A 27,524-nucleotide genomic window follows, 5' to 3' on the forward strand; every position below is an offset into this window, starting at 1 on the left:
GCGTACACAGCCTCACACGTCATCCGTATAAATACACAGAGTAGCAGTAGACACATCCTTTTGGAATGAAAGTTGAGTCCTGTCGGATCAGGCCAACAGCCAACCTGGTCCATCTTCTTGTCCTCAGTGATCAACCAGATGCCTGTGGTGAAACCACAAACAGCACATGTGCGCTGCAAAAAAGCCCTCTCCATCTGTGGTTTCCAGACCCTCCAAGTGTCCCTATTTTCCAGGGGCAGACCCGGATTTACAGAAGCTGCCCAGGTTTCTGATTTGGTCTCAGAATGTCCCGCTTTTCCTTAAGATGTCCCTATTTTCATCGGAGAAATGTTGCAGGGCATGGTAGGACATCCTTATTTTCACTGGAGAAATGAGTTAACCGACCCCTCAAGCCATCTGAAGGCAGCTCTGTACTGTATAAGGAAGTCTTTTTAAAAAAAAAAAAAAAGTTTTTTGTTTTATGTTTTTATATATGTTGGAAGCTATCCAGAATGGTAGGGGCAATCTAGTCAAATGGACGGGGTATTCTTATTCTTATTATTACAGTCAAACCTCGGTTGTTGAACGTAATCCATTCCGGAAGACAGTTTGACTTGTAAAATGTTTGACAACTGAAAACTGAAAGTGGAAGCCTCAATACTGAAAACCCGAGCAGTTACTTCCATGTTTTCAGAGTTCAGGAGCCAAAACATGCCAAAATGGAGGCGTTTGGGAACCGAGGTTTGACTGTATTATGAAATAGGACGTCCCTATTTTCATCAGAAAAATGTTGGAGGGTATGCGTTTCCAACAACTGACATTCAGAAGTATTGCTGCCTCCCAGGGTGAGGGTCCAGAGAACAGCCATCGTGGCTATCGGAGGGGGACACTAAACAGTGTAGGGCATAGGGGGTGTCATTTTAGGGGTGAAACTTATTTTTTGCACATTTCTTTAGCGAGGGGTTTCTGGGTGTGAGGAATTCAAATCTGCTACGATATTACTTTAGCAACGGGACATTTTGCTTGGTAAAACTACGTTTGATTTTTTAAAAAAGCACATAAATTGCTCTTGGAAAACCAAATAATTTTAATTTCATTTTCTGAAAATGTCAGGTAATGCTAACCAATAAAAAAAATCAATATATAATAAAACTGCAAGTACTTGGCAATCATTTCTATGCAACGTTACACACATTTTACTTAGCAAGCAAAACTAGATCGTATTAACTTAGTCCAAACATGTTTTGAATTCCCAAGTTCATATTACTGTACAACTTTTTAACACCCCTCATTTTTTGGAATTCGAAAGATGAAATATTCAGCACCACGCTCCTGCGCAAGCGCGCAAAGGACCGCCCCCTCGATTCTACAAGCAGGTGCGCGCGCACTTTCTCTCTTCTTGAAGAGGCCACTTTTTTTTATTATTTAATTCGCCGGCGCGTGCGCGCGCGACCTTCTCGCCTTTCTACGGCTCGGAGGCTTAAGTGGGAAGCGTCATCGCTGCAGCTGCCACGCGCGCGCAGCTTGCGTCCGCCCCGCCCTTCCGAGTTGCTGGGCCGGCCGTTCTCGAACCGTCACTCAAGTCCGCGCCCAGCCAATCAGGATCAACGACGCGAAGCTCGAGCGCCACCCCGCCACCACCTCTCGTTCCTACGGCCCTCCTCCTCCTCAACTGCTCTTAGGCCCGCCCGCTCCGCCTGCGTGCCTCGAGAAGTGGCGCCGGCGATTCGTGTTGCCTAGGAAACGGGTCGCCGCCGCCGCCGCTTGCTGCTTGACGCTGCCGCCGCCGCCGCCGCCGCCGGCTCTAGACCCCTGGCCGGGTTTAGAGTCGAGGGAGCTGCTGGTGGTTCGGAGGTTGGGATGAGGCGGCCAAGGGAAGAAGGAGGAGGACCCGGAGGGGGCGGCCCCGGAGCCTCCGCAGGCAGCCAGCAGCTCAGCGGTGAGTGAGGCGAAAGGCGGCGGCGGAGGCAGGGAGGGATTAAGGAGGGTGACGAGGCGGGCAGGCAAAGGAAAAAAGCCTTTAACACACCCACACACCCACACACACACCCACCCACCCGCTCTTATTCTGGCCCCGTTTGAAGCATTGCAGGGGGTTGGTCTAGATGACCCCGGTGACCCCCTTCCAACTCTACGATTCCATGATTCTTGTGACTTGGGATTTTACTTCCCAGGCTCCCGTTAACTTTGGGCGGGACTTCAGAGTTTCAGGCGCGATCTAGCCAAAGCTATAAGGGCCTTTAAAATCGCGTCGATTTCAGTGGGAAGCAGCTTAAAATGGGATCTCAAGCATAGGGGCGACTTCGCGCTTTTCGTTTATGTATCTCACTTTTTCCTCCCAGGGGCTCGCATCACTTATTTTATCCACGCAGGGAGGAGTGGGTAAGCCTGAAAGGAGGTGGGCAACCCACTGAGTTTCATAGCTGTATGCGGGTTTGAATCTGGGCCTCCTCCCAGGATCCAATATTACTTTCTTCCACGGTGGTACAGTGGCTCTTAACAGTACTTAATTTGGGTACTTAATGAGACGTGGGTTGATATTTCCAAGAATGACAGTCGGAAACGTGTACTACCCAGAAGGAGATCTGATGGATGTAATGGGGAGTTGTAAGATGTAGCATTGTATTGTAGAGTTGGAAGAGAGCATGAGCAACCCCCTGCAATGCAGGAATCTTTCACCCAATATGGGGCTTGAACCCACATCCCTGAGATTAAGAGTCTCATGCTCTATGGACTGAACTATCCCAACTCAACTATGTATTTCTTTAAAATCTCTGGCTACCCTATCTACTGGTAAGATTGGAGGGCCACAAGAAGGAAACAAGGTCAGAAGGGGACCATGGTCGGGAAAAGGTTGGGAAACACTGCTCTACAGTATGTCATCAACCCCCACCCCCTCCGGGGGAAAAAACACCTGTGCAGGTTTTGCTTGACCAATCACAGCTGTCACCTTCCTCATACAAAATTACGGTAGATATTTTCTATTCACTTGTGATAACAGGATTGTTGCAAAGTTAGATAGAACTATTGGTGGGAGGCTATGGGCTGAAATTCCATGGCGGGAGGATTGGTTTTGCCTTCAAGAAGCTGATCAAAACAAAGATCAACCACAATCTGCCAAACATCATTTATAAGCTTTTTCATATGGGAAAATAAATATTTTTAAATTGCTATGAGCTGGAGATTCAGAAATCTAAAATTTCTAATTAGCCTAAGATAATTTCAAACTGTGGCTGCAACCCTAAATATATGTTGAGCTCAATCTGAAGCAGAGAAATTTTACATTGATTCCAATAGGTAGGCTTAATGCTGCACTTGATAGTACTGTATTTTTTTAATGTTCCCTCCACTGAAATCACTTATAAACATTTTCAAGTAGATACAATTAAGAGCAGATTATAATAAAGTGGGTAAAATTATTGAATGCATATTGTTTCTAGGTGTGCTGAACAAAACGTAGAAGGGTAGGGACAGCGTCTTCTCTTAACTATGGGGATGATGACAGATATACAAATGCCAAGAAGAGAAGAGTTCAAATAGTGTTCTTTATTCACAGAATGAAGGGTGCAGTTTCCACTTGAATAAAAATATGTGAAACTACCTTGTTTACCACCTTGACTACCACTTGTCACTCTTTAGCAACAGCAGCAGTTTGTCCTGTAAAAGTAAACACGGAAAGGAAACTAAAGCAAAATGAAATCTCTTCAAATATGAGTATGCATTAATTGCCCCTGCCATGCATTTAAACACCATCTGTTTCCTATTTCCAATGGAGCAAGAGTTTTGCCTGTAGCAGCTACCTTTCTGAATTTTCTGTCAATTTTTGTTATTGCATTTGAAACAAAATAATAATGAACTGTACAGTCACTGCTAGCTCTCATGAAGCCAGTGACAAAATTGTTTGCAAGGTGAGCCTGATCTGGATTTTTATTGCTTAGCATTCATGAGGTTTATCTTTTATCTTTATCTGTGACAAGTTTTCTGGAAGGTGATCAGTGTGGCCTGCTTTTCGATTAAAAAAATGTGAAGCAATATTCTAAATAAGACACTAATGTCAACTGATATTTTCTTGTTTCTTTATTTCCAGTGCAGGGACCCAATGGTGGAAATGTTAACTATCAGCACTACTATGTTTCTGCTTTCCCCTAGCCCCTTTGTGACACTGCTGTTCAGTGCAACAGGCTTGCTTTGAGCACAGAAGGGATTTTCCTTCCCACAGCACAAGATCTAAGATTGTTTATGTAATTCTGCACAGTAGCACACCTGTGGTTTTCATTAAAAGTATGGTAGAGTTGAATGGCTTTGCCATACTTGGCTGCATACTTGGGGTAGGCAACTTGTGACCCTCAACCTAGTTTCATGGGTCTTCTGCAACCAGTTCATGCCCTCTACAAGTGTTGATGAAGAGTACGCTGTCATTGTCCCAATTAGTGCCTCTTCATTTGCTCAGTCAAGCAAATGAAGTCTAAAGATCCCGAAGTTCCAAATATTTGGGCAAAATCCACATCCTCTCTCATTCTCCCATTTTGCCAATGCTCCTGTTGTTCTTTTCTAAGCTTTCCTATATATGATGTCGTCACAAAGCCCTAAAACAACAATAGGCTTTTGGATCTGGCTGTCATGCCCTGATTTTAAACAGTGAATCTTACTGAAAATAATGGCATTTTGTTGTGAGCTAGTATGTTACATAGTCCTATATTCCCTGACCTGAGGGTGAGCCGCATTGAACTTAGTGGGGTTTATTTCTTACGTAGACAAGTATAGGATTTCAGTAGCAGATTGACAAGCCAATGTCCCGTAGTAGTTCTCTTGGTTCATAATAATCACTTCAGCAAGTAACTGGAAAGGTGATATAAGCATTTTCTGTTGTTGCTGCTAATGACTTTTAATTACCTGAAGGATGGCACATTTCCACAGATGATTTTTTAGAATGTGTGTGTTTTACTGGCAGTGAGTGTGGTTAGTCAACACTGATTACTTAGGCTTTAGTTCTGCCAGTTGTACTATTTTATTTTTAGAATAGCAGTTTACAGGCAGTGTCATCAACTTTGATGTGCTTTTTGCCCACTAAATTTGGCTTCTGTTTTTGAAAAGTTTCTCTAGGAAACAAATGTATGTGCATCAGAGCTTCTGCAGGCTCTCTTTCAGTTGTGATGCTTTCTCTATAAGGTTACGCCTTAACATAAAGATGGCATTTCTGGTAACTATCTTTTTACTGAAATTTGTCTTGAAAGGATGGCAATTAGTCAATCACTGAATTACTTTGATTCATACATAGCTAGCTATCGCTTTATGCAATTTTTCTGATCCTGCTAGGCGCATTTGCATTATGGCAACTTGACCTTTATCTGTCCTCTGCTTTAATCCTCCCTTGATCCTCCTTGAGGAGATTATTGGCAGCATGTCTTGAACAATGAGGAACAATCTGTTGTTTACAATAGCATTTTTTCTCCATCTCCCTTGGGAAACTCCGAGGGGAATGTGATATACTTGTCTCCAAGTTCTGCGTAAGAGTCAGAAGTACGCTGTGGGGCCTGCATATAAGGCTCTGTGTGCCTGATCAAATTGTCCTTAAGAATAATGATTTTAAAAATCGTATTAAGTGGGTGGAATGTGCAATCAACAGAAGGACTTCATTTGCTTATTCCTGCACCACCATCCTATTCTCTCCTTACATACTTCCTCTGAAAGCTGTTATGCAATTAAATCATACCAACAGCTGTAAAATGTCCTTCATTTCCATCCTCTAAAACTCGGCTACCCTTTTAATTCCATTTTGACACAATTGTCTCCTTTGTAGTCTTCAAATATAGCTAGGTGACAGCTTCATAGGCTTCCGGTTTTTCACTATATTATTATTATTATTATTATTATTATTTATCAGACAACTATGTGTAAGTATCCATTTGGGGGTCCTATATTTGCTTCATCTGTTTCAGCACCACCAGAGAATCTCTTTTCATACAAGCAGTAGCCTGGTCACTGAAAATCCTCTTGTGTGCTTTAGGAATTTTTCTTCACTGCATTGTTTGGAGAATTCCCTGTAAAAGCATTCACTGTAGCATATGTGCTGCTATAGCATCTCAGTTTGGGAAGTACTCTGACATGCCTAATAGAATCGTGTTTGGGAGCTTTCTTTACCTCCACGAGAGCTAGAAACCTGTATTTAATAATGAAATTGTAGAGTATTAGAATTGTAGCTGGTGTTGTGGCAGTCTAGAAATGAAAACTTTGATCACTTTGGTGACATCCTGCACAGTCCTATGGCAGAATTAAGTCCCACTAATTAAGTAAATGATGATGATAGTAAGTTCCACAAAGTTAAGTAGTGTTTACTTTCTAGTAAGTGGGTTTAGGTATGGTCTAAAGCAGCAATCCTATACACACTTACCTGGGAGTAAGTTCCATTAAACTCGGTAGGACTTAGGGGACTTAGTTGTGAGTAAACATGAATAGGATTGCCCTGCTAATATCTCAACCTATATGTTGGCTTGAAATAATATGTTGTATAATTAATTAGCAATCATGATTATTAATAGTCAGAACCTGCAGTGTCATTTCACTTGATTCTACTGCAGTATTAGCCCTTCTTGCTCTCTTTTATTATTCTAGAGGGAATTTTCCCACTTTGCAGGAAAGCTAGTCTGGCATTCTGCTTGGATTTAGCTCAAATCTACTTTGCATGTTTACTTTTTAAATATAAAATGTTTTAGTTTGCTTGTTGCATGATAGTAACATGCTTTCCCACAGAATACTTAAGCAAAATATCTGTTTCTATTAAGGACTCTTATAAGAATGGCAACATTATTCCCTTCACTACGACGTTATTTCCGGATAGTGTGGTTATAATACTGGAAAAGAAGACTGATGACTTAAGCAAGTACTATGACAGATTACTCGTCCATGTAACAGCAACATTCTCAAAAGTCCCTGCTTGAAAAAGAAGCAGTTTTACCATTTTAAAGGATTTGGCTAACCTGTTTTTACAAAATGAATCGCTACACAACCATGAAGCAACTTGGGGATGGAACATATGGCAGTGTACTGATGGGGAAGAGCAATGAATCAGGGGAGCTTGTGGCCATCAAAAGGTACGTGCCATTAAATCTTCATGCATGACAGTGCAATGTTACACATGTCTACTCAGAAGTAGGCCCCATTGAGGTCAGTGGGAATTAGTTCCAAGTAGGAAGGAGTCTGCATATGATGTTGGTTGCTGTTAGTGAAACATTGACAAAATATAAATAACAACAAATATGTAAATGACTGAAGCCTCATTCTGGATGCTCTTTAAGCAGTAGTAGAAATCACATGTAATCCCCCCCCCCCCCCCCCGTTGGCTTGTGCTCTGTGAGCCACCTCATTTTTCTCCCACTTTGCCTTCTGAGATGGCTTTTTACCTTTTGCTGGGCTGCTGCTTCTGGCTAGCTGAACTGCAGCATTGGGACCCTTGCTGCGCTGCTTTATTTTAAGTTATGCTGATTGGAATAAGCCGTTAATGGAATGTACCCTGCTCATTCATTTCTTACCTTTTTCAAATTCTGTTCAGTAGCTTGCATTGAAATTGCTGCCAAGACTTTTTAATTTGTTCTGATATTAAGTAGAGCAGGTTGTAACTTCTGAATCAGGAAATAATATTTCAGTGCTCTGTATAATCTACTCTACTTTCTATCTTCTTTGCGTGTTTCACTTTTTACCTAGTAAGCATGGGTTCCTTGTGACTTTTATTTCAGAATGAAAAGAAAGTTCTACTCTTGGGATGAATGTATGAATCTTAGAGAAGTCAAGGTAATGCTCATATTTACTAAATAACTGTTTAGGCCTGTGTTGGAACAATGACATCATCATAATTAGTTTCTCTGGTGTATTGCAGTCTCTGAAAAAACTTAATCATGCCAATGTGATAAAGCTGAAAGAAGTTATTCGAGAAAATGACCATCTTTATTTCGTGTTTGAATATATGAAGGAAAATCTCTATCAGCTAATGAAAGACAGGTATGTCCACTTTTAAAACTTTGCTTAGATCTGGTACCCACTGCTCATTGGGTACAACATCCTGTTTGCTTTTTCCCTTAGAACTCTGTTCACAGTTCTCAGTACAGCACAGAAAGGTGATTATTACAATATCAAAGGGAAAATGTTCATGTTTCGGGTATCTTAAGCAGGCCAATTTTCCTCTGAGAAGAGCCTTTTTGTTACTCAATTTTAATTGGATGCTTTTCAATTTGTCTTGGAAGGGAGCCTTGTTTATGTGGCACAACAGAAACCGAGAACTTTGTATGTTACCTTTTTGACATCCTTGGCATCCTATCTGTATGTCAGTCTGAAACAAGTTTCTCTTGCAATTTCTGATGGACAAAGAAAACTAATGAACTCTTCAGAAGATTTACTTTGTTAGCCAGAAAGTGTTATTTAAGAGTTGTACTCAACATTGCAGTAAGAGAACGTTTTTTCAGCCCAAGGATTTCTCCTTGCTCAATAGAATGTTCTGCCCCCTCCTCCTCTTATGTGCCCCCTAAATCTGTTCTGGGAGTTCCTGAACCCTCCAGAGAAGATTTTGGAACAGAGTGGGGTATGTATGGGGAGGGGAGAAGTCCCATAGTGCTAATCCATGCACTAGTGCACATATTTAATTGAATACTATTATTAGTCAGCAACATGTTGGGGATTATCTAAACCTTGTGTTGCTTTTGCTGAGTTGCATGTCATAAATTGCCATCAAGAAGTACAGATTAATCAGTTCACCTTTTTATTGCTTTAGCTGGTGTAATATAGATTCTGTTATACTATTTACTATTTATTTAAAGCCATGTTTTGTATTCAGTTGTGCCCTGTGGTCAATATTAAATTAAATGAAATTGAATTTTTAACCCAGCAGCTTTCAAATGAAGTGGTCATCAAAGCCATAGGATCACTTGGGAGGACCAGCAGAGCGGCAAGGTTGCAGCTTTCTGCCCTGCTCATCAGACCCATCTGCCAGACATCCATCCATGTGTTTGAAGAGTGCATAAAACACAGTGCGCATAGGTACAAATTGCATGATTTCCAAATTGTTCATGGATATTGACTGCACTGTTCAAGCCTACACATACTGCTTTTTATGCACATTTGCTCTATTCAGATGTTAGTGCATATATGTGGATGTCTGGCAGAAGTGGTATACCTGAACATACCTGGGAGGCGGGATGTAAGCTTGCTCTCATATCACCCCTAGAGAAGATCAGTGAGAAGATTGCTAGAGTTCAGAATTGTTTACATGTAGGAAGAGTTGCAGAAAAGTTTAGAATAATCATGAACATCGATCATTGTGATTTTATATTTATATTGTTGGGCATCCTTAGAAAAGTTGCAGTGTGAATTCACTGGAAGAAGTAAATGAAAACTGAATACCATTCTGGATGGTTAAATCAAGGCTGTATGGGTTGATTTACTGCATTTATATAAGACTGCCACATTTTAAAATGAGATTTTCTGCTTCATAAGCACAAAAAACTTTAATGTTGCAAAAATCTGCTGACATTGTCAATTTGTTTCCTTTCAGAAATAAGTTGTTCCCTGAGTCTGTCATCAGGAACATTATGTACCAGATATTACAAGGGTTAGCTTTCATCCATAAACACGGTAAGACACTTCACTATCCTTTCTTTATCTGAGTAAAGTAAATGTACAGTGATAAGCATTTGTAACTTGGGGGGAAATGCTTCATGATTTGTTAAAGATTGGTGTATATTATTACTGTTATGCAGTGTCAGTGGATCAAATGGAGAAGGAACCTTCTGATTGATACATAATTCAGGCGGTCCTCTGAAACAAAGCTACAGCTGTGTATTTGTCACTACACGATAGTTGGCAATTCCCCACCCACCCAAAGAGTGTTCTCTTTGTTCTATCTTCAGTTTTCAAGGCAATATTAATTTTACCTCAAGTTGAATCCATCCAACCATTGGACCTCAAGCAGAAGGCCCTGTAGCAATAAAAATAAATATCTAGGCCTGCTCCATGGGTTAGGCCAGTGATGTACTGAGACGGACGCATTGTTGTCATGGTGACTATGAAGCTCCAAGCCAGCCCCAGGACTTCATGGCCACAGTGTTTAGTAGTGGGATCGATGGTACACTAATAAGATCCCTGTTCTGTCACAGGGAAGAAAGTATCAAATCAGGGGCCCAGGTGCACTGGCTTCCCTGAAAGAAAGATTGCAATTTTTTTGGCTGATGCCCCCTTCCAACCCACCAGCCTGTGCTGGTTCTGTACAAAATGCTCAGGTAGACAGAGCTGGTTCAAAGTAGATCCACCCAGGTTTTCTGAATACATTGCAAGTTAACCCCTTCATCCAAAATGAAATCATGGATGGTGGTAATTTTATTATTGGCTGATGCGTTCATCGGCAGCACCACTTGGGGAGCAGTGGGAGGCAAATTGACATAGTCATTCAAACTGTGATGGTTGAGAGATGGTCCAGATGCAGTCACTTCTCAGCTGGCCTGACCATGCTCCAAACGATATCCCTGGTTATTGAGGTGCTCTGACTATGCCCCCAAAGCACATACTCCTAAGCACATGATTCAAGTTGACTTTATATTTGGATTCTGCATGGTCTCTGGATAAGCTTGACCCAGTAACAAAGTGCATGTATTTAAAAAGCAGGGCTGGGGAACCTATGGTCCCTAGGATGCTGCTGAACTCTGTCAGCTTCAGCTACCCATGGACATTGGTCAGGGACGATGGGTGTTGTAGTCTAGCAACATCTGACAGGTAACAGGTTTCCCATCCCTGCGTTGAAGCAATCTGAACCATTAAAAACTTTATACCAATGTATGATCCAACACAATGTTAACACTGAGTAGTACATATGAGTAGGTAAAAATACGGTTCAATACCTTAAAATAGTAGGAAGCAGTAAAGTGCAAGTATCACAGATAGATTTGCTCTGGCAGTTAAAATGCAGGTGCCACGGGCAGATCTTTCAACGCCCCACCACCACCATTTTTGGGACTGCAGGATTTTGCCCTAGTTTGTTTAAAAGCAGGTGGTTCATCATTCTTTAATTAAAATTCTTTAATTAGTTGCCATAATTACTAAATGCCAGCTGCTACAGGTCAGAATGTTCTCTGTATTTAATTTGATAAACAGATTTTTTTAAAAAAAGAAATGGTAAACTAGTTTAGAATTAATTCAAGAGAGATTACTTTTATTTTCCACTTGAATTCCATGCCCAAGTTCCATATTTCAGGTAGTTGTTGATACTGTGGTTTGTCTGTCTGTCTGTTTGTTTATTTATTATTTCTTTGTCCGTATTCACATTTACAGGATTTTTCCACCGGGATATGAAACCTGAAAACCTTCTCTGTATGGGTCCTGAACTTGTTAAAATAGCTGACTTTGGACTGGCTAGAGAACTTAGATCTCAGCCTCCATATACAGATTATGTTTCTACCAGATGGTAAGTATGGCTGCATTTGTAACCCCACTTTATCTGGGAGTAAACCCCACTGAATTCAACATCACTTGCTTCTGAATAGACATGGTTCGGACTGTGTTGTTATTCAGCATGACCTTCACTTACCTTTTGCATCTCTGCATGAATGTATTCAATTATTTCTCTTCACCATCACAGGTACCGTGCACCTGAGGTTTTACTGCGATCCTCTGTTTATAGTTCTCCTATCGACATATGGGCTGTTGGCAGCATAATGGCTGAACTATACACACTAAGACCACTTTTTCCAGGAACAAGTGAAGTTGATGAAATCTTCAAAATTTGCCAGGTGTTAGGCACTCCAAAGAAGGTAAGCTACTTTGAGAATATGTAATGGCTTGGATGCTAAGTTAAATTAAGCAAGTTCACAAACAGAAAGTTTGTCATCTCTTCTCTGCCCCCACACCTCTCAGGAGGCTCCTGAGCAATGTGAAATAGGGGCGGTGATTTATTATTCCTATTTTTTAACAGTGGTACACTGCTGAAAGGCAGAAAGCCGGGTAACCAGGGGTGTTTTTGTGTACATGGAATGTGAGCTCCATTTACTTTTGTACTGAAAACAAATTTCTTGGTTCATAATTCTCTAATTTTAAATGTACAGGCAACTCCCCATTTGTGTGTGATCAGCACACATGTCACCACTGACACATGTGCTGTTTTGGCACCACAAGGGGACACAAACTGTGCCTCGGAACACCCACCCACCCTGCGTAAATGGGGAGTTGCCTGTATGACTTTTACACTAGGCTCCCATTGGTGGATCTCAGATTTCTAATAAAAAAGAAAGTAGATCCCACAAGCCTGAAATCTGCCCACTCCTGGTCTAGAAGAGTTCATCCCCCCCCCCAGCTTTTTTTTAAAAATGAAACCTCTTCTTATCTGATGTTTCATGACTGCTGTTGTATGCCTTTTTCTCAGAATGATTGGCCAGAAGGATACCAACTTGCCACTGCAATGAATTTTCGCTTCCCTCAATGTGTCTCCCTAAACTTAAAGACTCTCATTCCAAATGCCAGTAATGAGGCAATACAGCTTATGTGTGACATGCTGAACTGGGATCCAAAGAAACGACCTACAGCAAGTCAGGTATGTCATATGCAAAATAGTTTTAAAAAATTATCATGAGTAGTTGGACCACTGCTCCTATCAGCACCAGCTGGCATGGCCAGTAGTTAGGGACTGTGGGAAATAAAGTCAGCAACATCTAATTCCCTATCACAGTTTAAAGTTTAAAGAAAGTAGCACTCCAATAGAAAGTTTGGGGCTTCTAAATTCATTTTTGAAAGTCATGTTACAAACTTTTTCCTTCTATGGAAATCAGATAGTCACCAGTAAGGAGCAGGTCATTCTTAGTGGTGGCTCCATCTTTCTGGACTGATACCGTCCAAGAGGCATCTTCATATCCTTCCTTGCTGGCATTCAAGTAAGATTTAACCTGTAGATCAAAAGGAAAGAGGGGGAGCAATTGACCTCAGGTGGTTGCTCAGTGCTATACCTGGCTTTGGTGTTTTATTCAGTATTGGGTTGGTTTTGCTTCCTATTTTTATGGCATTGTGAACAGTAAAAGTAGGAAAAAAACAAAGTTGATAAAATCCATAAAAGGTTCTTTCAAGTGTACAAAGCACATCTCATATGTTACCTTAATAATACCACCCCTGTGAGGTATACCAGTAATGCTATTCCTATGTTGTAAAGGAATTGAGAAATTGTTGTTTTCCCAGGGCCTGTTGAACTTAAGGTTAATATGATATTTCAATTGGGAATGTCCTGCCTTGGACTTCTGACTGCTACACCAGTTTCTCCATTTTACATGCAGTTAAAATTCCTCCTTGGCTGTTCTGTCCTGTGCATGATATTGTCCATGCCACAAAACTTGCTTGTATGAGATTTTGCTTAAAGAGAACTGTTTATCAGCCGTACGCTAGAATGATTGTAGACATTTTATCTGCATTCTAGTTATCAGCATTCTCTCTTTCTTCAGGCATTGAAGTATCCTTACTTTCAAGTGGGCCAAGTTTTAGGACCACCTCCACAATATTTGGATCAGAAACAGTCTCATCCCAAATCAATTCAAGCAGCAGATTCAAAGCCGTCTCTATCCAAGCTGGACCCTGTATCAAAATTAGAACCCGTATCTAAGCCAGAATCTCAGTCTTCACCAGATGCGCTTGATAAGTTTCAGCTGCAGTGTGTATCAAAGAATAGCCAGCAGCCCCTCCAGGCAATTCAGTTGCCACAGAATGCAGCCAATCATCAACCATCAAAGCAGCAGCAGCAATCATTCCTTCCAGCCATCAATAAAAATTCAACACCGGTAAGTTGCTGTCAAGTGGCTATTTACCTATGAACAAGTCAAAAGTACTAAGTAATTACTCTGAAGTCCTGTTTTACATTCGTATTAATTCAATAGGGTTGCATAATCTGCAGCATTCTGTGTAAATTTTGACTTGGTGATTTATTCTGAAATCCATTCTTTACAAAGCCACTTTCCACTTGTACCCATACTACTCCTTTCCCTCAAGCAAACTACTATAGATTTCTCTGATATCTCTTGTTTTTCTCTCCATGGTGCTTACGTCTTTCCTTACCCTGTAGAACTCCTACAAACCAAGAAATACTTCCAACCAGTTTCTAATTTAGGATAGTAATGTACAGGTAGCAAGATGTTTCAGAAATAATATAGCCTTTTTGTGTGTGTGTACTTGAAACAGAAGCAGATAGCCATAGGACCGTCAAATGGCACAATAGGCCTAAAAAACTGTCGGCGCCGATGGGGCCAGACTATGTTACAGGCGATGGATAGCTGGGACAATTTGGATGACTCTGAATTTGGGATTTCGTATTCTAAGAAGCCTAGCATCACCATGTTAAGTGAAAAGAAAACAAAGGAATCTCTTTTTAGGTAAGGCATTATATTTTGTCCTGTTTTCCCTCCTAGTTTATAATTGGTATGTGTGGGAGCAGGGAAGCAATCTGCAATACTTGCCGTCTGAAGACCAAAAACAGGATGAGTTGTTTCTCTAGAGCAGCCTTTCTCAACCTGTGGGTCCCCAGATGTTCTTGAACTACAACTCCCATCACCCCTAGCTAGCAAGGCCGGAGCTCAGGAATGATGGGAGTTGTAGTCCAACAACATCTGGGGACCCACAGGTTGAGAACCGCTCCTCTAGAGCTTTTGGCCCAGTGGGCCTGATACTTATTCCCCACCCACCCCCACAGGCGAACATTGACGGATGGGCAGGGCCACTTAACTTGTTAATCATCTGATGTCATGTTGACATCAGGTAACTCATAGGTGGGCAGTCCCATCCACCTTTCAATGTTGACCCACAGGGTGGGCGAGGCAGCACCCACCATGCTTGAACCCTCTACCCCTTAGCTGACGTCACCCAGCTGGTGGACAGGTGGTTGTAGCTTGGGGAATATGTCCCATTGGGCTAACTTGAGACCACCCCCACCCCCCAGAGCTTTACCACCCCAAGTCTGGAGAGTCTCCTATACAAAAGCAGCAAAATACACAAAGGCAGGCTGGACCTATCCACACACATTGCAATCATTGCCTGTGGGGTTAGTGTGGAATTATGGTCAGTGTATCTCTTTGCATCACAATGAGGGTTGTTTTTCCCCAGAAGTGCTTCATTTTTTAACTGTTCCCACACAGCTTCCTGACATTCTTGCCTAAACTTTTTCAGTACAGTGGTACCTCTGGTTACGTACTTAATTCGTTCCGGAGGTCTGTTCTTAACCTGAAACTGTTCTTAACCTGAAACACCACTTTCGCTAATGGGGCCTCCTGCTGCTGCCACACCACTGCAGCACGATTTCTGTTCTCATCCTGAAGCAAAGTTCTTAACCCGAGGTACTATTTCTGGGTTAGTGGAGTCTGTGACCTGAAGTGTATGTAACCTGAGGTACCACTGTATAGGCTCTGCATGGAATCTGCATTCTAGGTCTGCTTCAACTCTGCACTGAATGTGAAAATGCAGCATCCCTAAGATGCTGGAAAACACTGTTGTTTTGGATCAAGAGTTAATTTGTGTTATGGGTTATCTTCACTTTCAGTGTTCCTGGGTGTATGTCCCCCAGATCTGGACAATCAGGAGAAAACAAAGTTCTGAAGAGAAATGACTCTGGAATATCAACGACTTCAGCAAAACAGTACTACTTAAAACAGTCAAGATACCTACCTGGTAAGGAGGCAGTTCTTTAATGCTTTTGATTACATTGGTTGGGTGGTGGGGTTTTTTTGTGCCTTTTCTTCTGTTAGTATACATAGGTCAGAGGAATAAGTGGGCAAAAAGAGGGGGGAATCCAGGAGCTAGAACAAACTTTATTTCAAGAGTCACAGTTTTCAGTGAAAGGTGTTGAAAAGCACATTGTGACTTCAGCGCTCTTGATAGGCTATGCCCTGAATTGGCAACTATATACTAACCGTTATCATTATTATTTTTCTAAGGTGTAAACCCTAAGAATGTCTCCTCAGGAGCAGCCGGTAAAGAAGGATCCCATGGTAACTGGAATAATTCCTTGTTTTCAAAACCGATGGCACCAATTGGAGGACTGTCTTTCAGCAGAGTCAATGCAGGTAATTAATGTAATGGATAGTGAAAAATCTCTGTGTACCCCCCTGTCTGATGTATTTGATAGATTTTGTAAAATTTATTTACTATGTTATTTTTGTGATGGTTTTCAAGCAGCGTGTTTTCAGTGTTCTATTTTTAATTCCGCTATCAATGTGCACAGCAGCAAGTATGCAGCCTGAGACGGTCATTGTCTATTTGTATCAGCATTGCACCACATAGTGCTGAACATGGCTGTGTCAAATGCCTCTTGTCGGAATGTGTTTTGTGGTATTCATCAGCGTCCAGATGCATGTGTGTCTATGAGGGGTTCTCAGTCGAGGAAGGGAATTGGGACATGTATAGGGCAAGTATATGCTAAGTATAATGCTGAAACACAGCCAGGGAAGTTTTCATATTTACCTTGTGCCAATTTACAAGTAAATTGACCTCCATCATTCTTCTGTTAGTTTCAAACAATATTAAAGAAGACCTTTTCAAAAGAAAGCAAATTACTTCAAAGTTAAAACTGTAGATCTGACTAATCTCAAAACATTTTAAGTTATTGAAAGCAGCATAGTCTATTTCCATGTAGACGTTTTTCAGGTTGAGCTTTTTTTAAAAACAGCAATGATTACAGTTCCATGGCAGCTTATTTCAAACTCTTGCATAATACCCTAAATATCAAGATAATCAGAAATCTCAAATAAGACTGCTTCTTTTGTGTTACAATGACATTGTGCATATTGTGAAATTGGAGGGTCCGGGTTTTCTGGTAAGTAATGTTCTGTTCTTTTCTTCAGACCACTCACTTTATCCGTTTACAGCACATGGAATAAACTCGTATTGCTATGGCCCTATGTGGTGCTAGATTTGCTTTATTTTTCTGGGTTTGTATTAAACCTTTGCATGATCATACAGGGCAGACAAAAATATATATGAAAATATTATAAATATCCTGTCTGGGCTTTAGAGGCAGGTAAATCAGGTTTACTCAGTGTCTTCTTTAACCTATTTGAAGTACTCTTCCGTTAGCAAATAATAGTAATTACTTTTACTGTATTGATGATTATTAGCTGACTGCACATACGAAGGCTGCAGTCCTATGCACCCTTATATGAGAATTGGTCTATGGGGTTAATTCTGAGGAGACATGTATAGGATTGTCCTGTAACCTTTTCGTACAAGAAAAATACACTATGCATTTAAATACAGATTTGTTAGAATTCTGTAGTATTCTCTTTCTAGGATTAATAAAGGTAATTCGGTATTTCAGTATCCTATTCCTTCATTATTCTTATGATCATAACCAATCTCAATTACCTTTTGCTTTGCTTGTTTGATTCTTGGTAATAAGTATTCACTAGTCTAGCTCCTGTTTTAGAGATGAATCTTTCAACATTTACGAAACTGATACGGCATCCTAGAGGCTCACTCACACATGCTATATTCCAGATTGCTTTTTTATTTATTTTTGTGTGTGTCTTCCATTAGTTTCATCCATTCATTCTGTTTGCCTAAGGTATTTATTTTCATCCTTTTCTTTTCCTCCATCTGTTTTACTGCCTCCTCTGAAGAAGAAAACTTAATTAAACCAATTGAAAAACTGTCATGCAAAGAAAGAGTGAATGAAAAATTAGAGGACCCAAAAGGTAATTCCTGGCAATTATGTTTGGCAGTGCTTAATCTTTTGCAGGTTTTGGGTTTTTTTCATATTCAAATCATATTTATTTATTTGCTTTTGAAAAGGCATTAATTGTATCATTTGAGCCTTAGTATTTTAGTTTGACATATGTCATGGCTTTAGCTCAGCATCTCCAATGTGCACAGAGAATCTTGTGTGTGCAGAAGCTTCTTGGTCACTTTTATGATCAAAGAGATCACAAGAGGCTCTTGGATTTGGAAGAATCCACAGGGCCGTCTGGTCAAACATGTTTGCCAAAAAATGAAAAATCAACCGCCATCAATCCATCCAGTCTCTGGATCACTGTGTGTCACAGGCACAGAGAAGATGCTTCAAGGCTAACTAGGTCGAGATAATTCAGGCAAGCAATCTAAGCCAGTCTTGTTGGGCAGCAATAGGAGGTACTTGCACATATTTAGATTATTCCGAGGATATGGAAGACAGAAGTAGGACCTTTTGAACACTGAGTAGAATTGGGATTTGTTCACTGTCTTGAAGGGTGTGTCTTTTCCCTCATCTGAAAAGGGAGTTATACTTAGAAAAATCTTTACGGAGCAATCCTGTGTGTGTACAATAGGGCATACACTCAGGTACATACAGAATTGCTGCCTTACAGTGAAATCATATACATGTATATTTAGAAGTAAATGTAGCTTACCCCTGGTAAATGTGTATAGAATTAGAGATGGTAGTCATGGAACGTAAACAATATGTTCCAAAGTGAACTTTGTCCCCTTTTACTTTGCATCAAGCATTATAGATCAAGTACAAGCTATAACTGTTGGGATTAGGTTTTTAAAGACCTAAGAAACCGTACATATCCTGTGTGACTCTCCAACACATTTGAGCAAGGGTTTCTGGAGTTATTTGAAAAAGTTTTAATTTACTTCTACTTGCTTTCTCCTTGTTTGTTTGTTATTTACAATGGACTTAGTGTTTTGAAAACTAGGAATAATGATGCTGATATTGTTTATGTCTCTTTTTATTGTTTCTTTCTGTATCCTATTGTGTTTTGTTGTATAAACAAGATGAAAATATGCAAAAGAAAATGCCAATAATAATTTCCTGGGACTAGGGCTGCATTCCAGTGAATATTTGTTACTGAGATGGTGATTCTTTTGTTGAATTTGCAAAGGGCGCAATCCACTACAAATGCATGGGAAATGTGCAAAAGTTTCCTGATTGTGTAAACAGACTCGCTTAAGTATGAGAGGCTTGAAGGAGTCCTCTAATTTCCTGTTGGTTTGTTTAAATTTGCTAGGCACAAATGGGTGCGTAACTTTATGCCATTCATTTTAATACAGTGGTACCTTGTTTAAGAACTTAAATCGTTTTGGAGGTCTGTTCTTAACCTGAAACTGTTCTTAACCCGGGGTACCACTTTAGCTAATGGGACCTCATGCCGCCGGAGCATGATTTCTGTTCTCATCCTGAAGCAAAGTTCTTAACCCGAGGTACTATTTCTGGGTTAGCGGAGTCTGTAACCTGAAGCGTCTGTAACCCGAGGTACCACTGTAATGTGGCAGAGCTGTCTGAATCATGCTTTTAGTGGCATGCTATGTTTCTTTCTGTAGGTTTTCCCATGCCAGAACTTTGGGGCTGAGGTACTGAAGCACTTACTTTGAGTAGAGAGATTTGTATGTGCATACAAACGTAATAATTACAAAGTGTAGCATACCCAATTCTGGTTCCCATCAGGTTTCCAGTTCCATCACTTTAGTGTGTAATCAGCTGGTGGTTTTCTCTGGCATACTGTGTATCTTTTCAAACATCTGAATGGTTCCAACTGCTGCTTCAAATGATGATTGCTCTTTTTTGCATGAGGGGGATTTTAAGCAGAGGCTGGATGGCCATCTGTAATGGATGCTTTAGCTGAGATGACCCTCAGGGTCCCTTAAATGTAAAGGGACCCCTGACCATTAGGTCCAGTCATGGCCGACTCTGGGGTTGCGGCGCTCATCTCGCTTTATTGGCCGAGGGAGCCGGCGTACAGCTTCCGGGTCATGTGGCCAGCATGACAAGGTTCCTTCCAACTCTACAATTCTATGATTCTCAGAATATTGCGTAATTTACAGTAGTACGGCTTGCATCCCACTCTGGATGATACCATTGCAGAGAGTACACAGTTCCCTCTGTATCCACTTCCAAACCATCTGTAGGCCAGGGAGGCCATATAAGCATGAGGATGAACACAACCACCTGTGAATGACAGTGCTTGGAAGAGGTAAGGAGTCCCCTTTCCTAATCTTTCCGTATTTGTAGGCTTGGATTTAATATTTTCTAATTTTCTTCTTCTTGTTGCAGCTTTTCCTCTTACCTTCACTGACAGTCTTTTTCTCTTTTGTATTTCTGACTAGTTTCCAGAGATGGAGGTATTCCATGTTTCATGCATTTCCACATGACTTGCAAAAGGTTCAGCTGCTTTCTTTTGAACTCTCTGCTTTGCCTTCTGCAGTAAGGATTCAAAGGAGCCAATTGTGATGGGGAACACAATTGAGGTTACCTTAAAAAAAAAAGTTTCCTAAATAAAACTGGTAAAACAATTTTTCTTGGGTTTGGTTAATTCCTCTTCTCTTTCCCCCCTTCCCAACACTTAGATCTGCAGGGTAACCCGGCAGGCTGTCCCCACTTTCAATTATACCTAATGAAGCGCATATGTTTAAGAATGCAAATCTGCATGCATTCAATGTTCTGTTGAAAACTTATGCCTTTAATTATAACTCCCTCACCCCAACTCAGCCAGGAATACACAGAGCAGAGCTTGTTTTCTTCTGCTCTGGAGGGTAGGACCTGAACCAGTGGCTTCAAGTTACAAGAAAGGAGATTCCGACTAAAGGTCAGGAAGAACTTTCGGACAGAGCTGTTTGACAGTGGAACGGACCCCCACAAGGTGGTGGACTCTCCTTCCTTTGAGGTTTTTAAGCAGTGGTTGGTTAGCCATCTGACAGATATAAGCAGCAATAAAGAATATTGATATAAATTTAGATAAAGCCGATGAACACCCATATTTTCATTGCTTTGATACATTCTGTCAATATTTGCTCATTATTTTCTAGTTACAAAAAAATGAACCAATACTGGAAACAACCCATAGAAATCTGGGTAAATAATATTTGGAATGTAGCTCTAACTGGACACCTTACTCGCCATAGAAGGGTAATTAAAGGCACTTCAAAGATAGACACTTTTGGTGAGACTTGGCTTCCATTATTTTCTTTTATAAATGAGACAAAATATACTTTTATTCCACCCACAAGACAAGAATCTCTGTGGAGAGGATACTTGAATTGACAGTGCCCAAGTAAATGTATTGCTTGTGCACTGTGTACTGCATATGAAACTGAATAAGAATGTACCTCTGTATAAGTTACTGTATTTATATGTGGTTCTTGTATTTACATGAAAACCAATAAAAATCATTTGGATTTTTTTAAAAAAGTGTATAAAATGCTTGACAATTTCTTCGGGGCAGTGCCTTTGGGTTTTGACCTAGGGGTAAAGACCTGCTGTAGCAGAATTAAATAAATAAATGGACGCCTTGCTGGTTATCATTGTTCTTGCCTGTTTATTTAAGATAACTAAAGTCCTACCTAGGACAAGCTACATTTCCATGATATTAGCCAATAGTGTTGTGCTTAACGACTTCCACCCAGTATTTTATTTCTCTGGCTTTCTTCAGGTGCATTTCACCCCTAATACTGGATTGGAAAATTCAACTTTTCTATCAGTGGAGGGTTAATGATAATTCATTCTGAGACAGCATAGATAAATTGGTTCCTCTGGTGCAGATACTATTGTTTCAGAGAGGTCTTGAATGCATACATGGGACTAGAGAACGACAGTAAAACCAACCGTGTGCATTAATCTCCCTGAAAACGTCTCTGATCAAGAGTACAGTGTTTGGGCAAGATGCACCACTAGAAGTGTGATGCTGGCATTAGGACTCCAGTGGGCTTCATTGGAGACTGAATTTCTTAGAACCAAGACTGTACAGTGGAACCTTAGTTCTCAAACGCCTTAGTTCACGAACAAATCGGCTCCCAAATGCCAAAAACCCGAAAGTACCATAAGTGTTCCAGTTTTGGAACATTTTTCGGAAGCTGATTGTCCAATGCAGTGCCGCTTGCCTCAAAACTATAGATAGTACTATTTCTTGTCAGTATGATTGTATTTTTAGTTGTATGCACACTGACACTGAAGAATGAACCAGTAAGACCTGGAGAGAAGAAAGCTGGACTTGGTGCACTCACTGATCATTGGGGTTTTTGTGTTGAACAACTTTCTGTCACAGCATTTCTACTGTCTTGTGGTTTGCCTGCACTTTATATAAGACGTAATGCTTGCATCTAATTCTGCTGATAATTCTTTGTACCAGTTTTGTATGTACCAGTCTATCTGGGGATGCTTATGACACACAGGAAACTTATCCCTTTCATCTAAGTTTCTAGGCAAGAAGAATATACTAACTTGTATAAAATTACGAACAGTGAACACATCTTTGAATACCTCTAAATGACTAGTACAGTCCTAAAATGATCCTTCAGATCTTTGTTCCTTTCCACAGGAAATCCTGGCTTTGTAGGAGCTGCTTACAATACCACTGGATATATTCCTTCCTTTCACAAAAAGGAGGTTGGTTCAGCTGGTCAAAGGATACAACTAGCACCTCTTGGTCCATCAGCGACTGGTAAGATTGCATTATTGTCTTATCTATAGTGAAACAAACCGTCACATGTTTCTGAAGTCTCTATCTCTTGGGCTTTCTGTAAGGATCTGGGCCAGATCACTATGGCTGTCCTTAAGTTTTTTCTCAAGACTAGACCCATTGAAATTAATGAACACGACTATGCTCCATTAATTTCAGTAGGTCTATTCTGAGTAACACTTAATTAAATACCACCCATAATGTATCATGTCTGAAACATTAGACTGGTCTTGCAAAGGTTTTAATTTTGAGTGTGTGATGAGGTGTGTTTTTGTTTTTTAGTTGTCTTGATTTTATAATTTTATATCTTATTTTGTATCTAAATTGTTTTCTTTGTTGTAAGACACAAATATAACTTTGTTACTGAGTAGCGCAAACACCACCCATAACTAACTGAACTGAACTACAGTGATAAAACTGTTCTCAAGCATAAGTTTGCCCATTTTCATATTAAAACTTCACTTCAGCTTGGCATATTTAGTTTTGATTCCTATTGGCAATTATTTAAAGTTCACATCTATCTCATTATGTAGGAGCTAGCAAAAAAAAAAAAAGCTTTCTAGTTGTTATTATAGGGTATTGCACCACAAATGACATTTATCTTGTTAACAGTAAATTCCACAACTGCCACTGAGCATTAACATTGGCTTTCTGTTTAAAAACGTTATAGGGTGTTTGTTTTTTTGTACAGCAGTTAAAGATTTGGCTCCATATTAAAGTGTGGCTAATAATGTATTACTTTATGGTCTGTGATAAGTCATACACACCTGAAACCCCTTTACCAAAGAACCATTGATTAATTGGAGAGTATTTTTTAAAGCACCATAAAAGCAAGAATCAGAAGTTCACGAAGTTCCTTGATTAAGTGCCCAGTAATAGATGTGCAGACTACAGCACTTAAAACTAAATGGAACTTCACCCTGGGGTTGCCAAGTCTTCAGCCGGACCCTGTAGCTGTTGATTTTTAAAAGCAGGGTGAAATGCAGGGAATTGGCAGGTGAAACTTTTCATGGTGTGGAGATAAAATGCATCCTTTGCCAATTGCCGTTGATCAAATCACAACTTATAGAGGTGAATTGAACAGTTGGCAACCTGTTACTTCACCTTCCAGGACCGCTTGGCCACTATACCTTTTTAAAGTAATGAATATTCTATAGATACCGGACACACATTTTATGTTATACTCTTCAGAATTACATTCATGATGCCGGTGTATTTTTATTTTGACAAGGGCTTAAGTTTACAAAGGAGTAAGCTGGGAATACTTGGCGCTCCCATGTTTCGGAAGGTGATCTAGAACTGTGTGTGTTTTACTGACTCGCTATTTGCAGGTGGCTCGTTATCTCCACCTGGATATAAGGGCTGTGGAAGTGGCTTTTTAGAGAGAGAAAGCGGACCCAGGGTGTGGGCAGAGCAGTCTTGAGGTAGGAAACTTAGGTACTGCCATAGTGGGTGAAAAGGTCCCACTTCCTTATTCTGCTTGGGCCTTGATAGTTGCAACAAGGAAAAAAAACACCATTTAAAACCACAAACATCAAAGGTAGAGTGAGAGATGGGTATCCCAACTCACTACAGATCTAGTGTGTGAGGCACATCAATTTCTGTAGCCCTTATTCCACAAAACGTGCTGTCTGGCTAGTGCCATATCTAGTCACCTTTTAACTGTCTCCACATAATGGATTTCTCTCTAGCCATTTACATACATGGACTAGAAGTTGTTGGTTGCTTGTTGGAGAAAACTATTCCTTGACTCCGCAACCTTTAGGAATGCAGTTACCAGTGGGAATCCTTGCCCCATAACTAGGGTTGCTGGTTTCCCTCCTGCCCACCAGCTTTTTTTTCTCCTGAAAGAGAGATCAGTTCTATAATGGCTCCCTGGTGTTCAGAAATACCAACAGCTACAGTTTCCCCATTAAATCATCATGGTATGGAAAACATGGCACCCTGAATTTCTGCCCATCGTGCAGCTATTAATTGAACAGAAACTCTGTCAGGAAAAAGCTGGAGATCTTTTTCTGTAACACCCAGAGGGAAAGACTTAACTATTCTATTGTATTCTAGCTTTCTCCTCCCACTTTGTACAGCAAACATGTTCTTTTTTCTTGTCATGTTCTCACCTTTTTCTCACTTCATTTATTTTGCCTGTCAGAGCTTCCTACTATCTGTGACACAAAGAAAGGTAAAATTAGGAAGCTGTGTGATAAATAAATTATTTTGAACTGATGGTGATGTAATGAGGAGCATGAATAAAGCAGTGTATCCAGCATACCCTATTGATAAAATTTTATGGGTTTGAATCTCCTGGCTCATGGAAAGCACATCTAGGCAAATGCTGGCTGAAATGTGCAGACTGGATCACCTTCATTATATGCAGTTGCATGGGTGCCAACTTGAAAATGATATTGAAGGGCCTGGGTAAGCCCCTCCCTGCATAATTGACAAAAGACAAAAGATTCAACACACACCATTTGAATGGCAATGCCCATCAACTTGGGGGGGGGGCCTGGGCCCCGCAAATATTTTAGGGGGGGCAAAGGGACATCCCCTCATGGTTCCTATGTGCAGTTGTCTTTCAGTGCCACAAGTGATGAGTGCAAATTGCCACAGAACTTACTTTATTCTTTCACAAGATTTGTATACCACTTGATTATAATCAGTGCTTTTTTCTAGAAAGATAGGTGTCGGTCCGCACCATGAAGTTGTTACAGTAAGTGCCACACTTTTTAACAACAACAAAAAGAGGTGCCGTACTGCGAGTTCCCCCCTGGGGGGGGGAAGCACTGATTATAATAAAACCTCAAATGCACTTGCTGAATCTGAGCATATCTCTGGCAACATCGCTCTTCTCTTCTATCCCTGGAGTCCCTGCCAATAGTATGTGGGATGATGGATTGGAAATGTCAGAGAATGACAAACTGAGACTTTTCTAATCTTTTAGAGTTGAGTGCCAATGTTTGCACTTCTTAATGAATAAGCAAACAAAGCAATGCTTACCTACCTCAAGCTGAAAGACATCTGAAGGCAGCCCTGTTTAGGAAAGCTTTTAATATCTAAGGACCATTGTATTTTAATATTTTGTTGGAAGCTGCCCAGAGTAGCTGGGGAAACCCAGCCAGATGGGCGGGGTATAAATAATAAATTATTATTATCATTATTATGCTGGTCTGTGTGGGTGATATTCAGAAGAACAGGGTGGCAGTTCTCTGCAGTGCAAGTGAATTCAGTCTGGAGTTCTCTATCTTCTGGGAGGCTTTGGTTTAGGGAGGTCCAGAGATTGTTTACCTTGCTCCATGGTTGGGTACCGGGTACCATTCTCAGCAATATCACCTCTCCTGTCTGATATAAATGAGGGTTGCCTAGGGCTGTGCATCTAGTTTTTATTTTATTTTATGCAGTGCTGAACTTCTTTAGGCGGGAAAGGTTAGGCATCATTCCCATACACACTTACTGGGAAGTAATCTCAATTGAATGCAGTTGGACTTGAATAGATCAAACTTCTTGGAAAGAGTAAAGAATGGAGAAGCTAAGGAAAACAAGTTTAATAGCCACAGTGAAGAAAACACTCATTAAGATTTTGAGAAGTGCTTTTGTTAGTCCAGTTGGTATGTTTGAAGCATGATTTAAAGTTAGCTTAGAAATGAATCCTATATCTGCATTTATATGTTTTGATTGTGTGGACAGGTATATGCTTGTTTAATAAGGCGGGTGGGGTAATATGACAGTTTAAAAACTTGTATATGGCAATATTTAGTAAGTTGATGCTATTAAAGGTTTGTTTCCATAGCATTTGAATGAGTTTTGTATGTTTATTCATGCTCTTTATAGAGATGTGTTTTGTAGGTTCATAGGTATTTAGGTGCTTGTGAGTGATAGCAAAAGTAAATATGTTCTATAATTTAAGGTATTGCTGGATGACAAGGTCCAGAGACATTCCCATTGGTAGCAGTTATGATACAGGCCAGTGTTTGAAATTTGCCAGGTGCCAGGTGCATTTTGCACCTGGCTATTGGCCACTTCCAACCAAGTGAAGATGTCTGGGTGCCAGGATGGTGCCTTATGTCTCTGCCATCTGGAGGTGCATGCCTGGGGATCCTTGGATCTTGACTGTTTTCACACACTAGCAACACATCCTATAGAATTCTATCCATTATATTTTATCTGCACAATCAAAATGAATTTCAGGAACCAAAAAGTTGTATTGAAAAATGTGACTTTCAAGCTGTCTGCCTCCAAAAGGGCAACTAGGCATTCTGTTTTGGCAACTGTAACCCTGGTTTAAGGAGCCATTTGGCACCTAGCTTATATATATCTGAGTTTCTAACACTGATACAGCCAGCCAAACTATCCAAGGATGAAATAGCTTACCTTGAGGCTGCTTTGTTGTCTGTCCTTGTACTGCTGTAGAACTCTGTGGTTTTGGCATAGGTGATTAGTTGTGTGGCTTTGGTAGCGACATATATGCCATTACATCAGCAAAAAGTGAAAATAAACACCTTTCTTTCCCTTCTCTGCTCGTTACCAATGTGTGCTATTACAGCTAGAGTATATTTTCCCCCTTTTGTGTGAATAGTAATATTCAGTATCATGTACTATGAACTTATTAAAATAAAAAACCAATTACTCTGTTTAACAGAGAGAGAAGTAAAGTTTTACCCACTAGATTCTGGCTTATATTGACTTTTGTGTTTTTTATTCAGAATATGCAGAATATGCTTGGAAAACGAAAGCTGCTCGTTCTCAGTTACCAGGGCCAACATACAACCCAGCAGCGAAAGGCATGAACATTTTAACTCGCCCACCTCCAGTGCAACCCATCCATGGAAGGACCGACTGGGTGGCCAAATATGGCGGGCATCGATAGGAGGGCTTGCTCCCACTATGTATGCTTTACTGTGACTGTTATACACTTCCCTTCATTTACTTCCGGGACGCTTTAAAGCACGTTTCTACTAATAGAATATCAATTCTGGAAAGAACCGAGAGCCTGTATTTTATTACCTTTAGGGGGGAAAAATAATAATAAATACATTTTACTTAGAACGCGTTCTTCAAAATAGTGTCTCTAAGGTAGGGTTGTTGTTTAATTTTGTTTACATTACAAAGTATTCTATAAAGTAT

General features: G+C 40.5%; 1 protein-coding gene across 7 annotated transcripts; it reads left to right on the forward strand.

The window, feature by feature from the left end:
* The first annotated feature begins 1,629 nt into the window (after nucleotides 1–1,629).
* Nucleotides 1,630–27,446, forward strand: MAK (male germ cell associated kinase). 7 transcript variants are annotated; one of them, XM_081873049.1, is made up of 15 exons: nucleotides 1,630–1,918; nucleotides 6,762–7,070; nucleotides 7,713–7,767; nucleotides 7,853–7,974; nucleotides 9,521–9,600; nucleotides 11,290–11,422; nucleotides 11,597–11,768; nucleotides 12,377–12,544; nucleotides 13,440–13,772; nucleotides 14,170–14,360; nucleotides 15,521–15,648; nucleotides 15,915–16,043; nucleotides 17,595–17,669; nucleotides 22,266–22,388; nucleotides 23,738–23,830. In XM_081873049.1, exons 2-15 carry the CDS (start codon nucleotides 6,970–6,972, stop codon nucleotides 23,827–23,829), a joined length of 1,902 nt encoding a protein of 633 aa, XP_081729175.1. In that variant the 5' UTR covers nucleotides 1,630–1,918; nucleotides 6,762–6,969; the 3' UTR covers nucleotide 23,830. The 7 variants fall into 7 exon arrangements, with proteins under 7 accessions (XP_081729175.1, XP_081729177.1, XP_081729173.1 ...); XM_081873047.1 differs by lacking the exon at nucleotides 23,738–23,830 and adding an exon at nucleotides 27,104–27,446 and having other exon boundaries at nucleotides 1,632–1,918; XM_081873048.1 differs by lacking the exon at nucleotides 23,738–23,830 and adding an exon at nucleotides 27,104–27,446 and having other exon boundaries at nucleotides 1,632–1,918; nucleotides 17,598–17,669.
* Nucleotides 27,447–27,524: the final 78 nt, after the last annotated feature.

This window comes from Podarcis erhardii (genome assembly GCF_964252035.2).
Source record: "Podarcis erhardii genome assembly, chromosome: 8".
Lineage (NCBI taxonomy): Eukaryota > Metazoa > Chordata > Lepidosauria > Squamata > Lacertidae > Podarcis > Podarcis erhardii.

Excerpts from the sequence above, each read along its gene's own strand:
- MAK (XM_081873047.1), top strand. The coding sequence starts at position 6,970 with ATGAATCGCTACACAACCATGAAGCAACTTGGGGATGGAACATATGGC. Across the intron at positions 12,545-13,439 it reads AACGACCTACAGCAAGTCAG|GCATTGAAGTATCCTTACTT; the intron begins GTATGTCATATG and ends CTCTTTCTTCAG. Across the intron at positions 16,044-17,594 it reads TTTCAGCAGAGTCAATGCAG|AAGAAAACTTAATTAAACCA; the intron begins GTAATTAATGTA and ends CCTCCTCTGAAG.